The 12,538-nt window shown below is 39.3% G+C and overlaps 1 protein-coding gene across 1 annotated transcript in view; it reads left to right on the top strand.

Annotated features, from left to right (window-relative positions):
- LOC149309677 (collagen alpha-4(VI) chain-like) overlaps positions 1-12,538 on the top strand; it is an 87,476-nt gene that overhangs the window by 62,657 nt on the left and 12,281 nt on the right. Inside the window, exons 28-35 of the mRNA XM_089531305.1 lie at positions 115-165; positions 808-843; positions 3,074-3,136; positions 4,006-4,068; positions 6,881-6,916; positions 8,563-8,599; positions 10,540-10,551; positions 10,646-11,139. Of these exons, the coding sequence (XP_089387431.1) occupies positions 115-165; positions 808-843; positions 3,074-3,136; positions 4,006-4,068; positions 6,881-6,916; positions 8,563-8,599; positions 10,540-10,551; positions 10,646-11,139 (792 nt within the window). The remainder of the gene's footprint in view (positions 1-114; positions 166-807; positions 844-3,073; positions 3,137-4,005; positions 4,069-6,880; positions 6,917-8,562; positions 8,600-10,539; positions 10,552-10,645; positions 11,140-12,538) is intronic.

Raw genomic sequence — 12,538 nt, 5'->3', positions numbered from 1 at the left:
TTTTGCTACCTATGCTATCTCAAATTTTCTACCTGAGGTAGTTGCCCCACCCTACCTAATGGTCAGCTCTAAATCTAACAGTTAACTTGCTGTTCATTTGTCCATTCTTTTCAGGGACCAGATGGTAACCATGGGTATGGTCTACAAGGAAGGAAGGGAGCAAAGGTGAGAATTATGCTGTAAGGTTTTGGGCACAGTCTACAGTGTACAGTGACCCTATTAAGTTTACAACCACTGGTACCTGTTTAGAATGTTTGTAGTGGACGCCTTGGTGAAAGAAGATGGGCATGCACCTGAGCATATTTCATGTATTTTTCTGAGGCTTATGTAGAAGTTCCTGGTGGACTGTGTCCCACGTGATTATAGCAATTTAAAGAATGGTAACTAATACTCATAGTAGACTGATGGACTGGGATGGAGTGCTTAAATTCTCAGCTTAAGTAAACAGCAGGGGGGTTCTTTGGATTTGCTCTGTTATTGGAGTTCTGCACTTTTGCCTTTTATTTTTTCTGTACCCAAAGTACACAGCTTCACCACACCATTAGTTGGAAGTGTTGCTCTGTGTGTGAAAGCTGGGATACTTCCAAAATATGTTAAGTAGTTGTGATTGGAAGAGAAGCAAGGTTCCAGTCCAGGACTTTGGGCCTCAGTATTCCTACTAAGTGCTGGCTAATTAGGTCTTTGAATACAGCAATACTCACATTGCTAATGTGTTTACTTAATAAATAAAGACAAGCACCAAAGATCATGAAATAAACCACATGAAGGCAGCATTAGCCCAAACTTCTTCTTTTTCTCCAATACCAGGGACGAGCTGGATTTCCTGGAAGCCCTGGACCACAGGTATACTTGTACTAGCATCAGAGAGAGAGATGATCTACTAGAAAGAGCCTCATGTTTTTAGTTAATCATTAATATGTTTTAAAAAATCAAATTCAATTGATTTACATTGAAAAGGGTGAAAATATGTACAGTAGGCCCTTGGTATCTGCTGTGGTTTGGTTCCAGGACCCTCTCTGGAGACCAAAATCCATGGATGTTCAAGTCCCATTATATACAGTGGCATAGTGAAATGGTCTCACGTATATAAAATAGCAAAATCAAGGCTTGTTTTTTGAAAGATATGTGTGTGTGTGTGTGTGTGTGTGTGTAAGATTTTCAAGGCATGGATGGTAAAATTTGTGGACGCACAATCCGTGTATATGGAGGGCCATTCACATTTAAGTTAAATGCTCCCATTTTGGTCAATATTGCACTACACTGTTATAGCTCTATTATTTCACTTTAACTGCTAGGGCTGCCTCCTGTGGAATTCTGGGGTTTGTAGTTTAGAACTCTGGCAGAGAATCTTAAATGTCCCTCCCTAAACTGCAAATCTCAGAATTCCACAGGAGGCAACCATAGCAGTTAAAGTGTAATAATAGCAGTATAACAATGCAGTGTGATATTGTCCTAAAAGCTTTAGCAGAATAAAAATATACATCGAAATGCTATTCATGTCCACATGCCTGTGTCCCTGTTTTGAACTCGGGAGAGAAGGAAAAAGCTGTGTGTGTATAAGTGTGTGATATAGCCATTCTCTTGCTTTCCCTTTCTCCCTCCCTTATAATTAAATCTCCTCCTGACTCCATTTCTTTCCCACATGGATCCTTGAACATAGGGCTTTCTTTGTAGCAGCAGTATGATTATGAGTCTCCCTCCCAAAGGAGGTCAAATTTGTTCCATCCCTTTTGAATTTTTGTGTGACCTTTACTCTTAAAATTAGGGCTGTCTATTTTATCTGTTTTTAAAACCTTTCATCTGTCATTTTAGAGGAACTTGTTTTTGTTATTTATTTAAAGTGTTTTCATCAATTGCTTATAACCTTAAGTGATAAATAAATGCCGTGAAAGAGTGAATGAATGAATTCATCCAGCTAGAATTATTCTTGAGTAATTCTTTGGATTTTATGATCTAAACTATGTAATTCCCCAACCCTGAGGGAGTATTACTTAATAAGAATCAATTTTACAAAAATCCAAGAGAACTAGGCTTTGGATAAAGAACCAGCTGAGAAATGAAAATTTTTCAGCTCTTCAGTATGTCATTTAATTTTTAAAAATGACATTAATAATTTAATTGTGGAGTTAAATTCATGCTGAAACTCCTACACAAATCAATCACTTCATTTAAAATATTAATTTAATTAAGTTACAGTCGTTTGTGAGAAAAAAATTCAACCTCATTAATAACGGAATTAATTCTATTTAGTTCCTGTCACTGCTAGTACTATAGTGGCTACTTTTGGATTCCCATATGATTTGCAAATACTATCTTTTCTTAATGTCATGGTAGACATGCATATTGGATCACATGGTACTAGAAGAAAGGTGACTAATATTTTACCTTTTATATTTTATTTTCTTGAGCCAAATTGAGCTTTTGAAGAGGAAATGTTCCTTGTTAAAGCCCTCTTCTGCAGAGTCTCCTTCTTTGGGATTAGTACTGTAAAGTGTCCTTCTTACTAAAAATTCATCAGATTCTGACACTTGTTTTTGACAGTTGGTTAATACATGGTTCTTTAAGAAGGATTTTGATTAAATGCTCCTCTGGCTTACTTTGTTTAAGACTATTTCCTCTATGACTGGTGTTTTAAATGAATTGTTCTTGTATTGGTCCTTGTTGCCTATAAATTTTGGCTGGGCTCTTAACTTTAGCTTTACTTATGGCAGATCCAATTAAATTAATGGGACTCAAGTAACTCTTATGACAGAGTCTCAACCCAACTAACATTTTAAATGAATTTTTAAGGCATTGTTGCTGGTTGATACATAAGCTTTTATATGTTTTATTTTTCTAAATTGCCTTGAATTAATTTTTGAAATGGGTGTGGTATAAGTTGTAAAGCAACAAGCATACAATGAGCTTCAGAGGAATGATTTGGACTGGGGGTGCTGCATGGCCCCAATCCAAACTGAGGTCTCTTGAAGTTGCTTTCTGAGAAAGAGAAAGAGAGGAACTGTGAACATGGAGCTTCCACACCACTTCTAGCATGGTCCTTTGTTGCAAAACTCTGCTTCTGAATCTTTTGTAGGGAGAAGATGGTGACCCTGGCATTACAGGTGATAAAGGTGCCAAAGGAATTAGAGGACGAAGGGTGAGAACGATAAACACTCATGTTGTTGATACTTTCTGATCAAGAAATATATTCATTTTGAACAATGTTATCTTAATATTGTATGCCTTGATCACCCAGATCTGGGAGGGAAATGAGTTGAAATTCTAAATTGAGGCGGCAGAGTGTAACTTTATCTCATGGAGCTACAGAGCAGTTTCACAGAGCAGTAGCACAGAATTGTGGTATTGTGCAACTAAATGTATAGTCAGATCTGTAAGCACAATGTGCATTCATGCACAATGTATACGCACATCCATGTACAATGTAAATCCACCATATTGGTACCACGTGTGCACTTTTGCTTCTGTGACCTTGAAATAAAAATGAACATCAGGCAAGAGCATCCAACCATTTCCACAGGGGAACGTATGCATGCCTAAAACACCACCAGGATTCTGGCCAGGGTTTCACTAATGGATCTTCACTATCAAGTACACAACAGCAAATCAGACATGGGATTAAGGATAGAGAGGGAGTTCTCATCGAAAACAATGCAGTATGTAGTTGTAGATTTTGCACGACATCTATAGTCCAATAGAGAATCAGAGGGTGATGATACCAGTCATTTATGGGGAGCGTGGAGATAGTTCTCGATGGTAATTTCTCCCTTTCACACAGCAGCATTGAGCTTCTTGTCAGCTGAGGGATCTTGTGGTATTTATTTGAAGAAGTTGCTGCTGTGATGAGTATCTTGGGATGCAGGTCATCATTTTATCTATTTCAGAATAGAATTCCTTGACTTTGATTTGCCACAAATGAATATCTAGACTCATGTTTTCTTTTCCAAAGTCTGATTCAACTAACATTATTCTCACAGATTTAATGATTTCTTTGCATTTTTTTAAAAGGCTAGTGCTGGAATGCCAGGGGAAATGGGTAATCGAGGAAGCGGAGGACTGTCTGGAAGAATGGTAATGTAAAAGAAATACAGATTAAGCTATATTGAGCATAGCTGAAACAAAATTGCTATAAATGAAGTTGTTGTTATTGTGTGCCTTCAAGTTCTTTCTGACTTATGGTGACCCTAAGGCAAACCTGTCATGGGGTAGATATATATTAATACAATTCTGGTTGTGAGTAAGGCACAATATGAATGTAGCCAGAACTTGGATTGGTCTATCGAATTCAAATTATGTTTTCCTCTTCGAGAGTTTTTGATTCCATATGCATTTGAAAAAAACCTCTGAAATTACTGTAATTTGAAATAAGGGGTTTTTTTGGAGGTAAGAGAATAATCTTGAGTTATATCTAAATGACAGATAAAAGCACAAAAGCATAGAAAAACTGAAATCACCCATAATCAACTTATTCCACGTGAATCTATTTGGAGTTGTAGTCTGAAGTATTGCCCAAATAAATTTACACCTTGGATATAGCTCCTTTAAGATTAGGACTAAACCCAGAGCAGGTTCACTGCTCAACTGACATTGGAATTACAGCTCCTGCTGATTGCTTGTATTCATCTTTGTGAAGTAATAGCTCAGAGGATATACACACACACTAAACATTGTAAATATATAAAACTGTACCCTCCAACATTTCACAGATGAAAAGTGGGACACATATGGCCAAATAACATTGAAATACAGCCAAGATGGCAAAAGCCCTACATGGCCTGGGTCCAGTCTACTTGAAGGAACATCTCCTCCCATACAATCCTCCCCGCACATTCTGATCTTCCGGGAAAAACCTCTTACAATCTAGAAAGACCAGACTGGTGGTGACCTCCTGGAGGTCCTTTTCTGTCACCGCTCCAAAAACTTCGAATGACCTGCCAGAAGAGATTCGCCAATTATCTTCAGTCGAGGCTTTTAAAAAGGCGACAAAAACCTTTCTCTTCCAGCAGGCTTTCCCCAATTGATAATGTCCAGGACCAATTGAATCCCCCTTTTATTATTTTTCTTATTTACGATTTGTTTTTAACTTTGATGTATTGTTATGTACTTTGTAAACATTTTTTTACTGTTTAATTTTATAGTTGGGAGGGAGGGTTGGGTCGGGGTTTTGTGGGGCGTGTTGTTTTTATTGTTGTATATTGTATTAACTTTGCTGTTACCCGCCTCGATCCTCAATCAGAAGAGGCGGGATATAAATAAATATTTATTATTATTATTATTATTATTATTATTATTATTACAAAAGTTATTCATGAGGAAGAACACTCAAGCTAAGGAGTTTATCACACCAGTGACATCCTGCAGGTTAAATGTGATTTAAATTAAATTTGAATTTAAACAGAACTTGAAAATTCAGAAAGTTTATCACAGTAATTGCTGCTAAAATGAAACAACACAAAGTTAATCCAAATGCAAAGTGGAGGAAATCAGCAGCTTTCTAAATTTGTTTTTTCCCCCGAATTTAAAAAGCTCCTGGTTTCCTCCGCTTTGCGTTTGGATTAACTTTGCGTTAATTCACATTAATTGCGACGTCATGTGATAAACTTTGGGCATTTCCTGGTTATCTTTGCATTACATTGCATTTAACTTCCATTTTTCCACGAGATCTCACTAGTGTGATAAACCCCTAAGAGAAGATGCAGCGGTTTCTTTTGCCTGAGCCCCTTTCTTTCCCTTCCTTTCACCATTGCTGAGTTAACTGAGTTCAAACCATTTTTGCACTTTGAACTCAGGGGCTGTGCACACTGGCAGGAAAGGCTGGGTTGGAGTGGTTGTGGTGTAGTGTCCATATGACACACTTCCTGGCTCTGCTCCCAGGGAAGCGTCATGCTGTGTGGTGCACCATGCAGGGGACAGCATCACGGCTCTCCTCTGGTGCCATGTCTACATGATGCAGCACTGAAGGAGCACCGTAAAGGGCTATCGCACCCTTTGTAGGGTGCAAAAAGGAGCTGCTTTTTGTGACTCCTTTTTGCGCCCTGCAAAGGCCAGATCGGTTGCTGTGGCCCCGATCTGGCTGTAAAAGGGATGAGTGTAGGCCACCCCTTAGGGGTGGTCTGCACAGCCCCTCAGTTTGCAGCAATTGAAACTTGAAGATGAAGGGGGAAATCAGGGGGAGGAGAGAGAAACTGCAACATTGTAATAAGAGCTGAAAAAGCCAACAACAGAGGATTAGTCAAGATTGTTCCTTCCAAATCATGACACTTGGAGAGTATGTAAACCTAATACATGATTCATCTCTCTGTTACACCCCAACATAAGATTTGGATTTTTAGTGAGTGTGTATATATACTGTAAGGAGTGTAACTGTGAAATATTTAACTCTTAAAGCAAAATACTTCTACTGTCTCCAGCAGCTTTGATGTAAATCAGTAGGTACTGGATTGCATGATGAAAATTATAAGAGGAATATGCTCTCTCTTTTTATATTGAAATATGGGGTTCCAATTTTATATGAAGCTGAGTGGTGAAATATTCAGGAAAAATAAAAGGAAATACTTCTTCAAAAGACATGTAATTAAACTATGGAATTCATCACTGCAAGATAGACAATTTTAAAGGAATTTTAAAAAGGAGATCCACGGAGGTCTAACAAACAGTCTTAATCATGACAGCTGTGTTTCCCCCCATATCAGAGCTAGTATAGGTCTCTCAGTGTGGGCTTTTGAGGAGTCTAAGCACGGGAATGCTATTGCACCTGTGTCCTATTTGTGGGCTTCCTATGGGCTTCTGCAGGGGCATTTTGGGTACAAAACGGTGTCCTATGTAGGCCTTTGGTCTGATCCAGCAGCAATCTTCTTGCGTTCTTAAATACTTTGTTTTTCAGGGTCATAAAGGACAAAAAGGCATAACAACTATGACGGTATGTAATCAACTGTCTCCTCTATACTGCTGATACAGCATAAACTGTACCCTCGATAACATCTTGAGCAGTAAATATAAAGAATAATTGTAAAAGGAGTGTCTTAACTACTGAATTGCAAATGCTCTCAATGAGTAGTTACGGTAATAAAATAAGGATTATATCAGAAAAATGGCAAACTTAAACTCTGAACCTAGTGTTGTTCCCCCTGATATGGTGCCAGTGAGATGATTGCTATAATAATTTACAATGAAAGCTGTATCACTTGCTCAGGCCCTGGAGTTGTAGTCATTTACATACAGGGAGCTGATGAAGACGAAATGAGTGGGACAGAGATTAGAGCAACCATGGTGGAAAACTCAGGGAATCTGACAGAATACAGGCTAGAACCTATGCTGTGGCAGTGGTGGTAGCAAAGAAACTCTACTTTTCCACCACCATTGCATCTGCACAGTGTCATCCAGCAGAGCTGTTTCAAGTTGTCAGGGACCTCTTACATTCTGGTCCCCAAGAAGGAAACAAAGACCACTTAACAGCTCACTGTGAGGAATTTGCAGACAAAAGGAAGCTGTCTCTGTGCTGAACCAGTGTCTGCTGTCAGTAATAGACTGGATGAGGGCAAACAAACTGAAGCTTAATCCAGACAAGAGAGAGGTGCTTCTGGTCAGTTGTAGGGCAGATCAGGGAACTGGGGCTGTGCCTGAGCTGGATGGGGTTACATCCCCCCTGAAATTTCAGGCTCACAGCTTGGGTGTGCTCCTGGACTCCACTCTGAGCTTGGACGCCCAGTTTCAGCAGTAGCTATGAGTGCATTTGCACAATTAAAACTAATGTGCCAGCTGTGCCCATTCCTTGAGAAGTCAGATCTGGCTACAGTGACACATACTTTGGTTACATGTCATTTGGACTACTGTAACACATTCTACATGGGTCTCTTTTTGGAAACTGTTTGGTCCAAAATGCTGTGGCTAGAACACTGATAGGGAGTGTATAACTCCTGCATTGAAACAGCTTCACTGGCTACCGGTTTGTTTCCAAGCACAATTCAAAGTGCTTGTCATGACCTATAAAGCCCTACACAGCTTAGATCCAGACTATTTGAGAGACTTTATCTCCCCGTATGAACCACTTAGAGCCCTATGTTCCTCAGGAGAACGCTTTCTCTCAGTCCCAGCACCATCCCAGGCTTGTTTGGTGAGGACATGAGAGAGTGAGCCTTCTCAGTGGCTGCTCCCACCCTGTGGAACTCCCTTGCATGGGAAGCTAGGTTGGCAAGCAAAGACGTTTTTGTTCAAGTAACCTTTTTTAAAATCATGCAAGCCTGGCCTTATTGGGAATGGGTGGTGGTGGTTTAGACTATTTTAACTTTGCATGTTTTAAATTTTGTATGATGTATTTTTTTAAAAAAACTTATTACTGTTTTAATTGGATTATTTTAATTTTGTTGTTTTAGTGTGTGTGTGTGTGTGTGTGTGTGTGTAGATATAGATATATATGTTGTGAGCCACCTTGGTCCCAACTTGGGGATAAAAATAAAATAAATAAACAAACAAAATACACACTGAATTTAGTAAGACTTATTTCTCAGTAAGAATTCCCCAGATAGCATTGTTAATTCTGTCATACTGGGTTTTTCTTATCTACAGCCTTGTGAACTTGTGAACCTTACTAGAGGAAACTGCCGTAAGTAATGACTTATTTTTTGTACTAAAAGGAGGTTTAAGGAACTAGTCAATGTCATTGAAAAACTGGTAACTTTAATTCAGCACAGAATGATTGTAATTAATTTATTTAGTCTTGGAGAGTTTAAGAGGCTTAGCCAAAATTTTATTTATTTATTTATTTATTTATTTTAAAACATTTTATTTCTCACTTAATATTTAAAATGTTTTAGGCAGGAGCTCAGCCCTTAGCTCCTTATTCTGCACAGTACAGTAGGCCCTTGATGTCCACTAGGGTTTGGTCCCAGGACCACCCATAGATACCAAAATCTGTGGATGCTCAAATCCCATTATACACATTAGCATAGTAAAAAGGTGTCCCTTATATAAAATGGCAAAATCAACGTTTGCTTTTTGGATTTTTAAAAATATTTTCAAGGTGTGGATGGTTGACTCTGTGGATAGAGAATCTGTGGATATGGCAGGCCAACTGTATTTAATATTTAAGAACACTTCTATTTGATAACATACAACACAAGACTGTGGTAGAAAGACACAACTGAAACCATAATATATTTTAAATAGTGAAACACAGACTAACCGAAATGGCATATAAAATGACTCACTGAAGGCCTTCCTAAAAAGGTAGATCTCTTCCAACTTCAGGAAGGTTATTAGTAGAGAAATCAAATTGGCCTACTGCGAGCGGGAATTATGGAGCTGTCACTATAAAAATCTTCTCTTTGTTCTCAACCTATGACATGTACCCCAAAGTTAGTTAGGATACCTTTAAGGACCTTCAAAGATGATTGTAGTAGGTGGTAAAGTTTGTATTGGAGAAAGTGGCCCTTTGAAGGTTTTCATTTTGAATTGTACCTGAAGCAAACTGTAAAGCAGTTTATCTGTATCAGCAAGAAAGTCATAATGGCTAGTCTATATGTAAGTGTATTGTACACAATGATGTGGAATTTCACACATTCACATTGATGATTAATTGTCTGCACTTTCCTATGCAAGTTCCCATCTATTCATTTTTCCTCTACCAAAAATGCACAGTCATCCAAATCCATGCAAAGTAGACAGATGGCCACATGTGCGATAATGCACATTGCTGTGTATATCCATGGATATTCTTGTAAAAACCACAAAGCCTTTTCCTGCAGAGTTTAAGGAGTTTTTTGGGATCCCTCAGGAAAAAACCTGCACCTCTGTAAATCACATGTGGCTAGATCACATTCAATTCAAATGGAATTAGGTAATATTACCTATTCCTACTACTCCTATTACCAATCAGGCTGCTGCATTCTGAAACCAATAGCCATTTTCAAACTCCCTTCAAAGACAGCTGTATGTAGACAGGATGTAAACTAGGTATGCGTCAACCTTGCTAGATCTGCATTCTTCAGGAATGAGAATAGTTGGCACACTATCTTCAGTGTGGCAAAGCTACCTCTGGCCACTGCTGAATTCTGGGCATTTAACATCATGGCTTGCGTCAGAAGAACCTTCAAACTAAGACCTTGAGTTTTCAAGGGGAATGTTACCAGTGGCAGTGGGCGGCTTCCATGTCAGTGGGACAATGAATCCAGCTCCTCTAAAGTTTAGACTAAAACCAATAGTTGATTCACTGTCTCACTAACACGGTAGCCATAAGCTGATACTGAACATGTTATTATTTAGAAAATAAACCTTAATAGCAAATTACTATTCAATGATTTCATGTCTTGTTTAAAATCATAACCAAGAAGTCTTTGGATGTCCAAATCCCTTTCTGCTGCTGCTCTCACTATCTTTTGTCCAAAGAGAAAATGAAATTTTTGTTGGAGGTTGAAACACGCTACCTGCTCTGTGCAAGTTGTGTGTGTGTGTGTGTTTTGTTGAGGTGGATTTTTTTAAAAAAAAGCCAACACAAACTTGTTAACCAAAATTAAAAAAAAAACCTCTTTCTTTTATCCCATCTAGCTTGCTGTATAGGTAAGTACTTTTGTATTTATTCTATTTCAGAAGTTAGAAACAAGTCTAATAGCTAAATATTGGGAGTTACCTTCTGATTATTTTTTTTTTGCAGGTAGGAGCAAGTGCCCAGTATATCCAACAGAAGTGGTGTTTGCCATTGATATGTCTGGAGATGTTACTCCAGAATCCTTTGGAAGGATGAAAGACATTATGACGTCTTTGTTGAAAGTTATGAAAATTAGCAGAAGCAACTGTCCCACTGGTGCTCGCGTGGCAGTCCTGTCATATAATACTAGCCCCAAATACCTGATCCGGTTTTCCGACTTCCAGAGGGATGATCTCCTTATGGAAGCTGTTCAGAGAATTCCACTAGAGAGATCTTCAGGTGAAAGGAAAATTGGAGGTATCATGAGATTCGTTGCCAGGAATGTCTTTAAACGTCATCGTCAAGGCACCCTCATGAGGAAAGTTGCAATATTTCTCACTGCTGGTCCATCGCAGGATGCAACATCTATCAATACAGCTGTGTTGGAATTTAGTGCTTTAGATATTACCCCGGTGGTCATTGCCCTCAGTGAAGTGCCTAATGTACGACGGGCCTTTTCGGTAAGCAGGCTTTCATTTGAAGGAATTTTTAGATACTGGGACTCTGAACCAGTAGGATGTCTCCTTCTCCTCTCTAGATGCATTTACCAAGATCATAACACAAAGTAAATTAAGAACACAGGAAATTGTCTTGTATGAGTAGAACAACTGGTTTATCTAGCCCAGTATTTTGACTTTAACTGACAATGGCTTTGCAGAGTTTCAGGCAGGATTGTTTCTTGGCCTTACAGTTGTCTAGTGTTCTTTGGTAGGCCTCCAAAATTAGAAGAAATCAGGTATCTTTAGGATGCTGTGGTGTAGAATTGAATTAGGTTACTGCTTGGTTCTGTTCAGTGGATGGCTTCCATCCTAAATTGTTGTTGTGTGCCTTCAAGTCATTTCTAACTTATGGTGACCTTAAGGTGACTCCATCATGGGGTTTACTTGGAAAGATTTATTCAGAAGAGGTTTGCCATTGCTTTCCTCTAAGGTTGAGAGAGGGTGACTTTCCCAAGGTCATCCAGTGGGTTTCAATGGCTAAGCAGGGATTCAAACATTGGTCTCCTGGGAATCCTACTCTTGCACTCAAGGCACTATACCATACTGGCTCTTTCCATCATAGATCCTTCTCTCAAATTCAATGCTGGAGGTGACGATCAAATAGTGCATTTTGTGAATACATGAGAAAGGGCCAAGGTGACAGACCGGTGGCACTGACAACAACCAGCAACAATGACAACTGAGAATTCTGGTGGGAATGGCCAGAATGGCAGCAGTGCTAGACAGGGCCCCATAGTTTCCCTTGACATCTAGTTTTCTACATGCAAGGATGATTTTTGGTTATTTGTTTGTTTATGACAAATCAGGTGAATGCGACGGTCAGCAGTGTCTGTTATCAGCTTTGGCTGATACGCCAGCTGCTCCTCTTCCTGGAAGTCAGGGACCTTGAGACCGTAGTACATGCGCGGATAACCTTACGCCTTGATTTCTACAATGCACTCTACATGGGGCTACCCTCGTGCTTGGTCCAGAAACTTCAGTTAGCTCAGAACATGGCAGCCAGATTGGTCTACGGTACATCCAGAAGTGACCATATAACACCGATCTTAAGATCACTCCACTGGCTGCCCATCAGTTTCCAGATAGGTCCAGCCTATCTTCAGGACCACCTCCTTCCATATAATCCACCTGCATACTTAGAACCTCGGGGAGGAATTTGTTACAGCCTTATAAAACAAGGCTGTCCACGACCTCCCAGAGAACCTTCTCAGCTGTTGCTCCCAGATTGTGGAATGGCCTGCTGGATGAGATCCATCATATTACCACCTTAAACATCTTTTAAAAAGCTATAAAGACGGATCTCTTCCGGCAGGCCTTTCCTGAATAGTTTCCTGGCCATCAGAAGGAAAATCTAATTGCT

Source organism: Sceloporus occidentalis, unplaced genomic scaffold (assembly GCF_023333645.1).
Source record: "Sceloporus occidentalis isolate IW3139 unplaced genomic scaffold, rSceOcc1.0.p SCAF_7, whole genome shotgun sequence".
Taxonomy (NCBI): domain Eukaryota; kingdom Metazoa; phylum Chordata; class Lepidosauria; order Squamata; family Phrynosomatidae; genus Sceloporus; species Sceloporus occidentalis.
The sequence above is the reverse complement of the archived record's forward strand: the minus strand, read 5'-3'. Positions and strand labels throughout refer to the sequence as shown.